The 15,712-nt window shown below is 54.0% G+C and overlaps 1 protein-coding gene across 2 annotated transcripts in view; it reads right to left on the bottom strand.

Annotated features, from left to right (window-relative positions):
- Per2 (period circadian regulator 2) overlaps positions 1–15,251 on the bottom strand; it is a 38,414-nt gene extending 23,163 nt beyond the window's left edge. For both annotated transcript variants that reach the window (XM_070003626.1, XM_070003715.1), the window contains exons 1-7: positions 15,138–15,251; positions 10,659–10,784; positions 9,005–9,253; positions 7,612–7,680; positions 6,839–6,993; positions 3,190–3,311; positions 2,308–2,509 (exon numbers count right to left, since the gene is read on the bottom strand). In XM_070003626.1, the coding sequence (XP_069859727.1) occupies positions 2,308–2,509; positions 3,190–3,311; positions 6,839–6,993; positions 7,612–7,680; positions 9,005–9,234 (778 nt within the window). In that variant the 5' untranslated portion in view covers positions 9,235–9,253; positions 10,659–10,784; positions 15,138–15,251. The remainder of the gene's footprint in view (positions 1–2,307; positions 2,510–3,189; positions 3,312–6,838; positions 6,994–7,611; positions 7,681–9,004; positions 9,254–10,658; positions 10,785–15,137) is intronic.
- Positions 15,252–15,712: the final 461 nt, after the last annotated feature.

Below are 15,712 nucleotides of genomic sequence, written 5' to 3'. Positions count from 1 at the left end.
GCAGTCTCTGCTTGCAGTCCCGCTTCTGTGGCGGATGAAACCTTCCCATCCTGCCCGGCAGCGATCCCACTCCCTTGCCCTACTGCCTGCAGTTAAGGCTTCAGGTAGCCAGGCAGCTCCTGGGGCAGCTGGCTGCTTAGATAGTTATGTCCACCAGACATGGCTCAACACTGTGAAGCTCTGCCTTCCAGCTCCTAGGTGTGGCCAGAATCCTAACAAGTTCTCCACTGTTTTATAACAGCAGTGGCCTTCATTCTCCCTCCCAATAAGCCATGAAGACTTCATTTCCATGAGGCCACAGAATAGCCTCTGCCACGCACATTTCCATCAACACAGGCCACTGTGTAGGCCACTGCTGAGAAGCCCCACACCTCCCTGGTCCCCCATCTTCTCCTGAGCCTACAGCACACCACCTTAGAGCTCAGGCTTTCTCCAGCTGCCTCTGCAAAGCTGGTCCAGCCACGCCCACTGCCAGTTCAAAAGCCGCCACATTTTCCAGGTATCCTTACTTTATTTTTTTTGTTTGTTTTTAATATATTTTTTTTTTTTTGCCGGTCATGGGGCCTGAACTCTGGGTCTGGGCGCTGTCCCTCAGCTCTTCAGCTCAAGACTAGCGCTCTACCACTGCAGCCACAGCGCCACTTCTGGCTTTTTCTGTTTATGTGGTGCTGAGGAATCAAACCCAAGGCCTCATGCATGCAAGGCATGCACTCTACCGCTGAGCTACCTTCCCAGCCCAAGGTATCCTTACTTTAACACCCACTTCGTGGCACCAATTTTCTGTCTTAGTCTTTTTGTTTCTTCTTTTTCTTTTTGTCAGTCATGGGGCTTGAACTCTGGGCCTGGGCACTGTCCCTCAGTTCTTTAGCTCAAGGCTAGCACTCTACCACTTGAGCCACAGCCCCACTTTCAGCTTTTTCTGCTTATGTGGTGCTGAGGAATCGAACCCAGGGCCTCATGCATGCAAGGCAAGCACTCTACCACTGAGCCACCTTCCCAGCCCCCCCCTCCTTTTTTTTTTTTTAAAGACAAAGTCTTGCTATGTAGCTCATGATGGCTTCAAGCTCTTACTCCTGGTGCTTTAGTCTCCCCAGTGCTGGGATTACTGGGGCGAATCACCACACGTAGCTTTAGCATGTTTTCTTTTTTTTTTTTTTTTTGGGGGTCCAGTCGTGGGGCCTAAACTCTGGGCCTGGGCGCTGTCCCTCAGCTCTTCAGCTCAAGGCTAGCGCTCTTCCACTTGAGCCACAACGCCACTTCCGGCTTTTTTCTTTTTGCTTATGTGGTGCTGAGGAATGGAACCCAGGGCCTCAGGCATGCAAGGCAAGCGCTCTACCACTGAGCCACCTTCCCAGCCCTTTAGCATGTTTTCTATGACAAGCTGCAGGAGAGTAGGTGGCTCATAAGCAGTACAGAGGGTCATTCAGCTCATGGTTCTAAAGACTGGGAAATCTAATAGCACGGTGCTAGCACCTGCTCTGGGGCTGGTGAGGGTCCATGCTGCCTCAACCCACGGCAGGAAGTGAAGGAGGAGAGGGAACATGCAGAAGAGAGGGGCCCTGGAGGCAGCCCTGCTGGTTACTGAGCCTCTCCAGGAAGGGGAGCCCGTGCTTCACAAGAAGGCACCAGCTCCTACCAGCCTCTCGCCTCTAACTGCCCCACGGCACAGTTCAAGATGGGTTTTAGAAGGGGATGAATCAAATTCAGACCCCAGAAGGTGGGGCAGGAAGGAGAGGGACAGGGGAGAGCTCAGAAGTGTGGGTGGTGTCAGAGTTCATGTCCAAAGAAGTTCCAGACAGGAAGACACTGGCCCAGCTGCCAGCACAGGGAGGGCTGGGCAGGGCTAAGAAGCATGGACATGAGGCAGACAAGACGGTGGGCCCGCTCGCAGGCTGGGTAGCCAAGGAGGCCTCTGGCACTGCGCAGACTTGGTCTCCCGGCCTGGGTGAAGAAATGGGCTCTGCCAAGGTAAAGGCCACAGTGGCCTGTGGGGAGCAGCGGGGAGCAGCGGGGAGCAACGGGGAGCGGCACCTCACTCAGCCTTGCCCGCATCCCTGTTACCCCACACAGCAGTCACCTCAGGAACAACTCTTACTCTCCCCACTTTGCTTCAAAACTGCCTAGTGCCTTAAAAGAATCCCTGAAATTTACAAAAAGGTCACTTTTTTTTTTTTTCTAAATTTAATCTCAGCTAAATGTCCGGTCAGCTTTGACGGAGAGCGGGGTGGGAGGGGTCTGGCAGCCCTCCGGGTGGGCTCTGCCCCCCCCCAGCTCTCCCCCCCTCTGCACAGGGCACAAGGGCCTCACCTACGCCCCCGCACACGCTCCAGGACGGAAGCTTGTAAGGGGTGGTGGAACTGTGGAACACGCTGACGTCGTGAGGAGCCAGGAACTCCACGAACTTGGTGTCACTGAAGGCATCTCTCTTACAGTGAAATATGGAGGCAACTTGGTTGGAGATGTACAGGATCTTCCCAGTGACCAGGGACACAGCCACAGCAAACATGTCCTAGGGAGGCAGAACATGACTGGTGGTTACAGAGGAGACCAGACAGCAGGGAAGACATTGGGCAGAGTGCAGGCTGCAGGCAGGGTCTCATGGGGTCTCTGGGCCCTGGCCTCAGTCCTGACCAGCACAGCTCAACTCCAAGGTCTGATAGGATACCACGTCCCCCTCACCTCATTGGTCACAGCCCTTCCGCCAGCCCTTTTCTCCCCCAGGGCTCTGGGGACTGCTGGGGAAAGGGGGGCTGTCTGGGGATGAGGCTGGAGGAAGGATTTGGGAGGGGCCAGAGTGCCTGAGTGGAGGCCAGCCTCCTCCATAGGCCAGGTGATCTCTCTGACTGAGAACTCAGGGCAGGTCCTCCTCCCCAAGACCCCCGGGCCCACCTCTGTGGAGCACTCAGAAACTCACAGTGCTTGAGTCCCTGGTCCCAGCCCTAGGGTGACTATGAAGCTTGGACGTACCAGGCCTGTCTCTTCCCCCTGGGGCCCAGTCCATTGTAGCCGGGCTTCTCTGACACACAGGGGCTAAGGACAGCATGGAGAGGAAACGAGGGCATCTCCAGGAAGGAGGTGGGGTTTGTGCGGTGGAAACACCAGATCCCCCTCTTGTTTTTGGAAGGTAGCCACCAGCCGCAGGGTCCAGTGAGGTGACCTGAGGGAGACCTGAGTTCCCGAGAGACTCACCGCATTCTGCATGATGTACTCGGAGGTGGTGCCCTCCACCTGCTCCACAGTGTAAGAGGGCACGTCCACGCTGCAGGGCTGGCTCTCGCTGGACATCAGCAGCTGGTAATACTCCTCGTTAGCTGTGGGAGGAACAATGCTCAGGCTTAACCGCCCTGTGCCATCACCCACAGCATCCACAAGACCCACTCTTCTCAATGAGCAAGTGGATGCACACAGGGTCCATGCTCTCTGAGCACAAGAAGGCACAGAAATGGGCAACATGGGCCTCGGTGACAGAGGTTAGCGAGTGACAAATGCACCAAGAATAAGTGCCGAGTTCAATGTCCAGAGGGCCATGGAGTCAGGATGCGACGTGACATGGACGTTTCTTGGTGGACCTTGGTGGCAGCTGGTGCCTGACCCCTGGGTGACCCCTCAGCTTCCAGCCAGGCAAAATCCACTGCTTCAAAGAGCCGCAGGCACCAAAAGCCACATTTGGAAGAAAGGGCTTCAAAGAGACTGCAGATCCAGACTGCCAACCTGAGCTCCCACTCACCCCAGGTCGGAGGTGACTGAGCCTCTCCGTGAGTGGCACTGCGGAGGACCAGGGCAGACAGGCATACAGGATCTGGCCCTTGCCCTGGAGCTCAGGTGGATGGTGTCCAAGGCTACATCCCGGAGTTGGAGCTGGGCTCCTGCCAAGGGTGAGCCTCCTACAGCATGGTGGTGAGACTTCTGGACCCAGAACTGGGTCTCCTCTGGTTTGATTTCTCCACCTTCAGAAGTCCATAGGCTTCTGAGTATGCTCTCAGGTCAAGCCATAGACTGCTGGAAAGCACAGTAAACTTCTCGAATTGACAGAGCTCCCAAGGTCTGAAGCTACTGCAGAGGTCAAGCAGCTACACCCTGACCAACATCTTTTTTTTTTTTTTCCCCAGTTGTGGAGCTTGAACACAGGGCCTGGGCACTGTCCCTAAGCTCTTTTGCTCAAGGCTATCTCTCTACCACTTTGGGCCACAGCACCACTTCCAGTTTTTGAGTAGTTGATTGGAAATCAGAGTCTCGTGGAGACTTTTCTGCCCAGACTGGCTTTGAACCACAATCCTCAGACTTCAGCCTCCTGAGTAGCTAGGGTCACAGATGTGAGCCACTGGCATCCATCCCGACATAGTATCTTGTTTTTTTTGGTCCGGTCGTGGGGCCTGAACTCCGGGCCTGGGCGCTGTCCCTCAGCTCTTCAGCTCAAGGCTAGCGCTCTACAGCTTGAGCCACAGCGCCACTTCCGGCTTTTTTCTTTTTGCTTATGTGGTGCTGAGGAATCGAACCCAGGGCCTCAGGCATGCAAGGCAAGTGCTCTACCACTGAGCCACCTTCCCAGCCCCCCGACATAGTATCTTAAGGGCAGACTTCCAGCCAGTCTGGATGGACTTCCCTCCAGCTGCTCCTCTCAGTGAATTGGCTTGCTCCAGGCATGTGCCTCAGAGCTGTGCCCTCCGGGTAAGACAGGGCACCAGGGGCACCAGGTCCCCATGTGGTATCCTGGGCCTCCCGGCAGTAGGGGCACTGTTTTGACCATATCAGACCTCATAAAACAGACAGCAGGTTAGAAAAGAGGAGTCTTCAGACCAGACACATGAGCACGAGCCAGCACAGCAGCCACCCTTCCCACTGGCTCTGGGGGTCCCACAGACCGGCACTGGATGAAAGCTGGCATGAAGAACATGAAGACTGAAGTGTGGTTCACCCTCATGTCTGTGGAGACAAGGCTGCTCCCTGTGTGCGCCTCACAGCATCACCGGGATGGAGCCACGGCTCTGCCTGCATCACAGCCTAGACTCTGTTTTGATGCATGGTTTTTCTTTTTCTTTTGAGGTGTTGATAATTGACCCCCGGGCATCGCACTTGGTAGGCAAGTGCTTATCACGTGAGATAGGCCCCGGGGAGACACTGGACTGCCTGCCCATCATGAGGCCACGAGCTAGAGAATTTCTCCATGGTTAGTGCTGCGAAGAGAAGGGAAACGCATAAGTGCGCAGTGCTGGGAGGGCAGAGACGCTCGAGTGGACACTTCCTCCCCATGCCGGCTGTGCGCTCCGCACACCAGAGGAAACACACATCCCGCCGCCGCCGTCGCTCAGCAGCCAGCCACAGGCTACCGGATCAGCACTAGGCTGGCCTGGACAACTCCGCCAGGGGTCTTGGGTCTGAACTCCAGGAGGGGCTGTAGGCTGTCACTGCAGTCCTCTAGCCAGGGCCCTGCCTCTCCCAGGGGCCAGCATTTCCTCCCTCTCCTGGAGGCAGGGTTGCCTACTGAGACCCAGGAGATGAGGAACCTGCCCGGAAAAGGACCAAGCTCTCATGAGGTTCTCAGGAGCCTGGGGTGCAGGGAACAGGACACCCCTTAGGTCTTGGGCAGTTCTTGGGACTAGCACTGTGCTTGTGGATCCCTGAACTGGTGTTTGAAGAGGTCCACACGTGCTCACATGAAAACTCCATCTAAGCCCTCGGCAGCCAGTTCTAAAAGCCCTTGTACATTCTTTTTTTTTTTTCCCCCAGGGCTGAGGACTGAACCCAGGGCCTTGCGCATGCCGGGCGGGTGCCCTTCCGCTGGGCTAAACCCCCAGCCCCAGCCCTTGTACATTCTGCCTTCTGCTCTGAAGTCCAAACACAGGAAGAGCAGAATGTGCACTTTGGAGGCCCCGTGCATGATGGAGAGCAGCTCTCTGCCAGCCTCCCTCCTTCCTGGTTGAAGTGGCCACCAGGCAGGAAAGATTTTTAGGTAAACATATTTAGACAAACAAGAACTGAGTCACCGGAGTTCATGAATTAAGAAGTCCTGGGGTTTGACCTTGCCTGCTTTCATGTGTCTTTCACATTGTGTTACTGGGAAACAAGTTCACAGGTAAGTACTGAGGGTTTTTTGTGGCACGTTAAAAATTATTGTTGTTATGACTTGAGCCAAGTGCCTTACTAACTTTGCCTGGGAAGACTCAGAACTCAGGATCTTGCTGGTTCTACCTACTAAGTACTTAGGACTATAGGCATGTACCACCACACTTAGTACTCCGAGGAGTGTTGTGTTTTACCTCTACTCTAAACTGGGATCACTCATGAGCAATGTGTGACAATCGTCACAATACCAACTCTCCCGGCAGAACTTTTAAGATGGTAGACTTTTCTGAGCATGACCTGATCCAGTCTAGAGCATAAAAGGTTTATATAGTAAATATTTCTTCTGTTGTTGGTGGTGGTGGTCATGGGGCTTGAACTCTGGGCCTGGGCACTGTCCCTGAGCTCTTCAGCTCAAGGCGAATGCTCTCCTACTTGAGACATAGTGCTACTTCTGATTTCCTGGTGGTTAATTGGAGATAAGAGTCTCACAGACTGGGCTTTGAACCATGATCATTAGATCTCGGCCTCTTGAGTAGCTAGGATTACAGGCGTGAGCTACTGGCACTCGGCTATAAGTATTTCTTTTATCCAGTAGCTTCTCCTCTAAAAGAAAACTTCCAATGAACTGCACTTTCCAACCAATGTGCTGACATCAGGTTTCCATCAGTGCCTTTGCTATTTTAGGAGTGCATTACAGAGTCAACACAACCTAAGCTGGAGTTTGGGGGCCCTAAACTTTGTCTCTGCAGGTACAACAAGGGCGGGGCAGACATACCTTTCACTTGCTTCACACTCCTCAGGGCATACTTCAAGGTCGCCAGCGTGCTGGCCTTGCCTTTCGCCTTCTTGTCTGCAGGGAGGTGGACCTTCAGCTCCCTCAGGGTTCTTATCAGTTCTTTGTGTGTGTCTGCCTTGGAAGACTGCTCGCTGCTGCAGAGTTCAAGGAAGCAATACTGTTAGTTTCCTAGTTGTCCTGAGTGGTCTCGTAGGGAGTTCTTCATAGGGTGCCGCAGGGTGTGCAGCGGCATCTGTGGCCTCACCCACGATGGGCCAGCAGCACCCTTGCACCCAGCACCCTTGCTGGCTGTGGTCACCAACCAAGTCTGCAGACATAGCTGCATGTCTCTGTCCAGGAGACCAAAGTTCCCAGGAGTGTCCTCTCTCAGGAGGAGAGAGCTGCTGGAGAAAATGGCATTCCATCAGGGCCCTCCCCAAGAGGTTTGTTACAAACCCCAAAAGACTGAGGAAAGGACCCAGTCAAGGCTGCCTTGGAATAGAGCTGGGAGGGCCTCCCAGTGGGAGGAGCCACAGAGAGAGAGAGAGAGAGAAAGAGAGAGAGAGAGTGCGTGTGTGCGTGCGTGCATGTGTGCATGTGTACGTGTGTGTGTGTTTGTGTAAGTGTGTGTGTGTGTTTGTGTAAAGCAAGGGTACTGGCAGTCACATGGACCTGGCTGTATGACCAGCAAAAAAGTCACCCCATTCCACCTGACCTCTGCCAGTGTTCTGAGTCCCAGAAAGAACCTGTGTACAGAATGTGGCGGGCCTCACCTGCAGCCACTGGTAGACGTAGACGGGTTGTGCTCAGTCTCCGCCATGAGCAGGCTGAAGGCACTGGGACTGTGGAAACAGATGCAAGCAAAACTCAGACATCGCATGCTCCATCCACTTCTCCCCCTCCAGCCAGCTAAAACAGGCCAGGAACACCACAGTAAGAGATTTAAGAAGACGGGTGGCCAGGTTAGGATTCAGATCAGTGGGGCAAGGCTTAGCATGCCCAAGGCCCTGGGTATAATCCTCAGCACCACAAACAAAAACAAGAGAAAGAAAGAAAAAAGAGAGAGAGAAAGAGAGAGGGGGGAGGGAGGGGGGAGGGAAGGGGGAGGGAGGGGGGAGGGAGGAAGGGAAGGAGGAAGAAGATGAAGCTCAGATAAAACTGGAACATAGGAATGAATATCAGATCCATGAATGACTGAAACAGAAGGAACAAGTTGATTCTTTTATTTTTTTTTTGGTGGGGGGGAGGTACACGAGGCCTTTTACTTGCTAACAAGGTACTGCACCACTTAAGTCTCTCCCTCAATGTAAGTTCATTTTCATTTTCTTTTTTTATGTTTTTTTGTTGTGAAAATACTGTACAGAGGGGTTACAATCTCATTTTCCTTTTTTGTGTATGTTAGTACTAGGGCTTGGACTCAGGGCCTCATACTTTGTGTATACGTGTGCCCGTCCTGGGGCTTGAACTCAGGGCCTGGGCACCATCTCTTAGCATTTTGGCCCAAGGCTGGCACTGTAACACTTGAGTCACAGCTCTACTTCCAGACCATTGGAGGCTATTTGGAAATGAGTCTCACAGACTTTTCTGTACAGGCTGGCTTTGACCCTTGATCCTCAGATCTCAGCCTCCTGAGTAGCTAGGATTACAGGTATGACCCACTGGCACCTAGTGTGCCTCACATTCTTGCTTAGCTTTTTTGCTCACAGCTGACCCTCTACCACTTGAGATATGCCTCCAGTTTCAGCTTTTTGCTGGCTAATTGGAGATAAGAACATCTTGAATTTGTCCCCTCAGGCTAGCTTCAAACCAGAAATTTCAGATCTCAGCCTTCTAAGGGGGTAGGATTGTAAACATAAGCACCAGTGCCCAGCTTGCAAGTTTATCTTCTCTAACCTGCCGTGTTAGTATGAGCATCTGCTGGCTGGATTACCCAGCCCCTCTGCCTTGAAAGAACTCACTGCACTGTGTCTGTCTTTTGGCATCAGGCACACAACATATAAAGAGGACACTGGCATCACTGGAAGAAGACAGACTCTAGTACATTTTCTGTAAGAGTTACAGAAGTACTGATCAACCTGTGGACGATGGTTCAAAGATGCGAAAGCCATCCATTTCCCATGAACAGCACACCCACAGCTCTGCCGCACAGCGCCGCTCGCCCCCTACCTCTGATGGGAGTCGGGAGGCTCCACCAACATCCCCAGCTCCTTCCCACTGTCCTCACAGTCGCTGGCCTGGGAGCCACGGCCTGTGGAGCAGTTGCCGTTGGTTTCATTTCCACTCGAGCCACTGCTCATGTCCACATCTTCCTGGAGCGCAGCCTGACCCGGCTGGGTCTCCTTGGACGCCTCAGCAGGACTGCTGGGGCTGCGGGGAAAGTCTGCGTAGCCATTCATTTCCGGCTCTGGAACGAAGCTGGGAAGAGAGGCCTATGGTCAAACACCAGAAGGAGCAAGCAGGGATGACTGCGGCACTGGGAACAGCAGTCCACTGACCCTTCCACACACCACAGAAAAGGCACACTCAGAGCAGTGCCTGCCTTTCCTCAGAAGATGGAGTTGATGGAAGAGGTAACGCAGGCTGAGAGGAAAATGGCACGCTAGCAGAACACTTGACTTGAGTCAAGAGGGGAGAAGATGGCTTCAGTGAGGGAAGATGTGTGAGGAAGGCTTTTTTTTAAATCGGTTGTGGGGCTTGAACTCTGGGCCTGGGCGCTGTCCCTCAGCTCTTCAGCTCAAGGCGAGTGCTCTACCACTTGAGCCACAGCGCCACTTCCAGTTTTCTAGTGGTTTATTGGAGATAAAAGTCTCACGGAGTTTCTTGCCCGGGCTGGCTTTGGACCTTGATCCTCAGATCTCAGCCTCCTAAGTAGCTAGGATTATAGGCGTGAGCCACTGGTGCCTGGCTGGCTTTTTGTTTTTTTTTTTGAGACCAAATCTCATTCTATAGCCTGCTGGGATGACAGGTGTGTGCCATCATGCTCTGCTGTTCTGACCATACTTAAGTGTTGGATTCAAGATCACAAAACAGTCTCAACTTGTAAATGAGAAAATGGGTACTGATGGTTACTAAAGTATGCATTTTTGTTTTTGTTTTTGCAAGTCCTGGAGCTTAAACTCAGGGCCTGAGCTCTATTGCTGAGCTTGTCTATGCTCAAAGCTAGCACTCTACCACTTAAACCACAGTGCCATTTTCAGCTTTTTCTGACTAGTTTATTAGGGATAAGAGTCTCATGGATTTTCCTCTCCCTCCTCCTTTTCTCTGTCTCTCTGTATCTCTCAGACCTTCTTGAGTCTTGTTATATACAGCCCAGGCTGGCCTCTAACTCTTGATCCTTGTGACTCATCTCCTGAGTGTTGAGATTACAGGCATAGAACACCGTGCCTAGCTGACAAAGTTGTTTTATTTAATGCAAAGGAAAGGAAATGGCCTACTTAGTTAACAAGGAGGGGAGAGATATGGAGGAAACCTGCAGTTTTGCTTGTGGATAATAGCTCTTTCTGAAAAGCTCAGAGCACTGAGCAGAAAGCAAAATGAAGATACACATGAAACTGAAGACAGATTTGAACCTGTCCATAGGTAGAAACCCTGAGCACTGGCAAAATTACAGAAAGAGTCTGATGCTTAGTGAAATCCCAATGAAAATCATACCAAATTCCAAGAACAAAGAAAATCCTATCAGCACTCACATCACACAAGAAACAGATCAACTACAAACAGGAAGAGCCACGTCAGTACAAGCCATCTTGTCTCAGAAGTTCCTGTCCACATTGCTGAGAGGAAGGGCTTCAGCGAAGGGAGCCACGGCAATGACACTTACTTGTTATGGTGCGGAGAACTGGAGTTTGCCAATATCCCAAACTCTGAAAACCTACAATGCCAGCATCGTTCCAGTTTAGCAGGTCCAGTATTCTGGCCTTCTTGAGCACTGTGCTGGGAGTTCTGTCTAATGTAATGAGAGTAAAGAAAGGTGATTAGAGCAGTGGCAGAGTGGCTGTTTAACAGGCCCAGGAGGCCCAAGACTGTAGTTGGGCCCCACCATTTCCTGGCTGTGTCATCCTGGAAGAGTTCCTTGACGTCTCTGTGCTGTGTTTCTTCTTTAAAAGCAATGGATAATCTAGCTTAGGCCCTAAGGTGATATGAGAACAGGTGCAGAGCTGGGAAGGTGGCTCAGTGGTAGAGCGCTTGCCTTGCATGCATGAGGCCCTGGGTTCAATTCCTCAGCACCACATAAGCAGAAAAAGATGGAAGTGGTGCTCAAGTGGTAGAGCGCTAGCCTTGAGCTGAAGAGCTGAGGGACAGCGCCCAGGCCCAGAGTTCAGGCCCCACCAAAAACAACAACAACAACAAAAGAACCAAACAAGTGCTGCCTCTTTCTGGAAGTTAGGGGGTTTAGAGGACACAACCCCGGTGAAACATCCGGAATGTAGCAAGTGCCCAAGAAATATCAGTTTGCATTATCAGAAGTAATCATGACAAGGAAACAGACTGGGCCACGAAAGTGATTTGAGGGGCATGAGGGGAGAGCATTCACTGCCCTGGGAGCTGGGTCTGGCTTGTATACAAAGAACTAAAAGCTCAGAATCTCTATATGGGCCCTGGGGCCTCTGCATGGGCTCCCGGGGTTACTTGTTTGCACCCTGTGTGCTCCAGCTTCCAGGAGGCTGTTTGAATAGGATTCACCGTGGGTACAAAATTACCCGTGAGGGACGATGAACCTTTTTGCTAAGAGGGTCCATCTAGCATGCCAAACAACAAAGTAAGCCAAATCCTCAGAAACCTCACCATTCTAGAAAATGTGCCGCCTAGCACCAGCTGCTCTAATGGACGACCTCATTCTGCCAAGCTGGCAGACCTGACCACAGTAAAAGCAGACTTTGCCTCCCGCACTCAGACATGGACCCAGAACCGCTGGGCAGCAGCCAGGAGTTCCTGGAAACCTGGCTCTGCCAAGGTGGAGTGGGGAGGGAAAGGGGCTGGGAGGGAGAAGGCCAGCCCGGCCCAGGGGGGCCCGGGGAGCCTCTAGGCCTGAGCATTTCTGAGGTCCCGCCACCCCTTTAAATGCCTGCCCACTGGCTTTGCCCCAAAGAATGGTCAGATCTAGGACATGCGAGGATCAGATTGAGACCCAGGTGGGGGTCACCTGGCCACCTCTGTGGTGGCCTCAGCAGATAGGCACTGAGCGAGTACAGTGAGGGATGAAACCAAGGCCTTTGGTGGAAGGGGTACAGGGGAAGGGCTGTCTGTCTGATGGGAGCTGGACTCACTGCCCTGCCCTCTCTACATTCACAGCTAGCCACTCTTTCCTTCATCAACAGTAACAGGTTTTTGTTCTGTTTTTTAATTTTAGAAGAAAATGATAGCTCATCTTGGGCCCCAGCTCTAACCTCCACAGCCACTGGTATGGGAGAGCCTCAGGCCCTTCCTCCCTCCTGCCTCTTCTGGGGAAAATCAGCAAAGGGCTTTGTCATTTGTGGGGCCCATTTCTCTGACATGGAAGTATAGAAATGTACATCTTATAGTCACAGCTGGGTGTGCTTCGCCAAACACGCACACCCTGGGACCAGCCTACACTCCCGGGTCTCCCCCAGCCCTGCCTCCCACAGCCCTGCTCACTCTGCCTCTTTTCCACTTTACATAACAGGGAACAGACAGCCTCCCAGTGCGTCTGCAAGCCCTGCGGTATTTTACAACCCCAAATATTAAAAATGTTTTCTACTTCCTGGTAGGAGCCAACTCCCTGGGGCCTGCCTGCTGTAATCCGGAGAAAATGTTTGTCCTGCTAAATAAACAGCCACGCTCTCCATGGTGACGGTTGGGTAAGCAAGGAAAATGTGGCAGGCTGTCCAAATATGGAGGGAAAGGAGGCCGGCGGGTGAGACAGCGTCTACCTCACCAGGACTCTCCCACAGCCCTTTCAGTCCTGAAAGGCAAAATGATGCGAAGATGGTGAGCAGGCCTCTGTGTTCGGGGTCAGAGCTGTCCCACATGCAGGTGGCTTCTAGGAGGCCCAGCATTTTCCTTTCATGAGCCAGAGCTGTTATTCTACGCAGTGTTTAAGCAAGCAGTTCTAATTTTCTATACTTCCCACTCTGCCAGGAGCGCCAGCCTCTGACCAAGTGGCTGTGGCCTGTCCCTGGCTGCGATGCTCATCCGCTGCTCCTAATTTACTGTAGATCTGGAAATACTGTGAGCATCTTGAGACCTCACATCATAGGCAGAAAGACTTGAAATGAGGATCAACTCTCCAGAGGGCAGTGCTGGCCCCGGCCGAAGGCAGCAGAGGCTACACGTGCTAGCTATCTCCTGGGTGAGCAGATGGCAATGTGCCAAGAGGACAGATCACCTGGGTGTCTATAAAGCTGCTGGTTATCAAGAAGTGGTTAGCCCTGAATTTAAAACGGCTGGTTGTGTGTTGTCACTTCAGCCGAACGTGTAGTTTGTGCCGGGTGAAAGCCACACCCAGAGTGCAGCTCTTCCCTTTCTCTGTACTCTGGCCACTCATTGACTTTCCAGAGCTGGAGCCTGTGGTCTGTGGAGGCCTGGGGAAGTTACATCATCATTTAAAAACAGGCATGTACAGCTCCAGTGTTTTCCAGAAAGTTCTGAGAGAGGCAGTACAGTGACACATCTTTCCTATTTCCTTCTGAGTACACAGACATGCCTTACAGGGTGACATTATGTGACCCTAAAGGCAGGAGTGCACCAGAAACCTCTCTACCTTCTGAGTAGGTGTTTGGGACGATAAACTCTAGGGTTGAAGCAGATCCTGGAGCAACAGCTGAGTCACAGGGCAGCAGCCGGCTGGTGTAGAGCTACCTTCCACGGAAAGCCAGCACTGGGCCGGTTCTGTACCCATGGATCACGCCAAGACGACAGTGACCGATAACTGCAAACACCGACAGTGCCATCCCTGAATTGGCACACCACATAGCTACCACTTAAATAAAAGGAGACACTTGCTTCATTATGCACATAAAACTTACCAAAAGTGATTGGCCTTATAGTTAAAAAAATTTTTTTTCAGTTAAAACTTTCAGATACAATCCTGTTCGCTTCTCAGCCAAACCCAGTCTGGGGTGAGGAACTTGAGGGGGCTCCTCTCAAAGGCTAGGCCGGTGGCCCTGCTGTGTCACCTAGGGATTCCTGCCAAGGTGCTGAGGCCCCTCCTGGAATCCAGTAAGGCTCAGGATGCACCATCCTAGGCCCCGCCTGCAGCTCTGGAGCTCATGCTGACCCAGGGGCCAAGAAGACCTGCCTGCCACGTACTTGCACTTCTTCATCAGTTCACCTGAGGCTAGGCCTTGATGGCTCCTTTGTTCTGAGTGTGAATCACACAGCCTCCCTCTGTAGAGGCTACAGAAACCCTGGTAACCAGGCTGTCATGCCTACCCTGGCCTTCCGGGAGGAAGAAGCCAGCACTACCCACCACCTGGTCCATGTCTGTGCCAGGCAGCCAAGGATACCCCCAAAAGGATGAGATGACTCGCCCTCAATGGAACTACCAGTCTGGCTCGGGAGAGGAAATAAGGGCAAGGGGCAGGGGGAGTGGGGGGCATCAGGTGGTCCCCTGCTCTCAGGCTTCCCAGATCTTGCTTGGCATTGGGACCTTCTCATCAGGCCAAGTTCCTGGCCCAGTGCCCATCCATGGAATTCCCCAGGCATGAACTCTGTTGTGACCCCAGGGTCTCCCCAAGTCCCAAGTCCCTGACCCCCCTGACCCCATGACCCCTGGGCGGAGGGGAAGTCTGGTTTAAAAAAATGTTTACAGCAGGACAGGCAGTGAGTTACTGCGGAGCTCTGCCCCGGCCTGCGGACCCCTGTGAGTTGCTGGGGAGCTCTGCCTGAGCCTCTGGACCTCCGGACCCCCGTGAGTTGCTGGGAGCTCTGCTCCGGCCTGCGGACCCCCGTGAGTTGCTGGGGAGCTCTGCCCCGGCCTGCGGACCCCCGTGAGTTGCTGGGGAGCTCTGCCTGGACCTTCAGCCTGTGGATCCCCGTGAGTTGCTGGGAGCTCTGCCCCGGCCTGCGGACCCCCGTGAGTTGCTGGGGAGCTCTGCCCCGGCCTGCGGACCCCCGTGAGTTGCTGGGGAGCTCTGCCCCGGCCTGCGGACCCCCGGCGCAGGGCAGCGCGGCCCTGCAGGGAAGCCGCGCCGTCCGCACGCACGTCGTCCCGTCCGCCTGCGGGCGTCGAGCGCGGCCGGCGGCGCGGGACCCCCGCCGCCCTCCCGAGGCCGCCCGGCCCCGCCGGTTACGTAAGCGGCGAGCCGGCAGCCGCCGGCCGGCGCGCCGCCCCACTCACCGCGTCCACGTCCGCCCGTGAGTCGGTCCCCGGTCAGCCCGTCGGTCCGTCAGACCCGCGCCCGCCACCGCGGAGAGCCGCGAATTCCCGCAAAGCCGCTGTCGCCGCCGCTCGGGCCGCCGCTGTCACATAGTGGAAAACGTGACCGTGCGCGGTGCGCCCGCCTCCCGCGCCAGCCATTGGCTGCACCACCACCTCATTTGCATATCAGGGGGGCCGGGCCTGCGAGCTCTACGCGTCCATTGGTGCTGGCGGCTGTCGCTCTCTTTACATAAGATGCACATGGAACTCCATGTTCACCTCTCCAGGTTCCTCAATGAAGACGCGGCGCACTCGCACTCCCCCTCTCGTCCTCGCGAGTGGTCTCTTCCACTTCCGGCCTGGACGCTTTCCATTCACGACGCCCAGGGGGCCGCCGCCTCACGGAGCGTGGAGTGGCACGTACCACTGCGGGGCGGGGGGCCGACACCTGCGGCTGGCACCTGCGGGTTGGGTCCCGCGCAGGCGATGCCCGGCGGCGGCCTAGAGCCGGGTACCGGCCACCTCGGCGGGGAGGGCCCAGGGCGCGAAGCCAG

This window comes from Dipodomys merriami, unplaced genomic scaffold, assembly GCF_024711535.1.
Source record: "Dipodomys merriami isolate MVZ:Mamm:240054 unplaced genomic scaffold, mDipMer1.0.p SCAF_1, whole genome shotgun sequence".
In the NCBI taxonomy this organism is placed as follows: domain Eukaryota; kingdom Metazoa; phylum Chordata; class Mammalia; order Rodentia; family Heteromyidae; genus Dipodomys; species Dipodomys merriami.
Note: the sequence above shows the minus strand (reverse complement) of the source record. Positions and strands in the feature narration are given on the sequence as shown.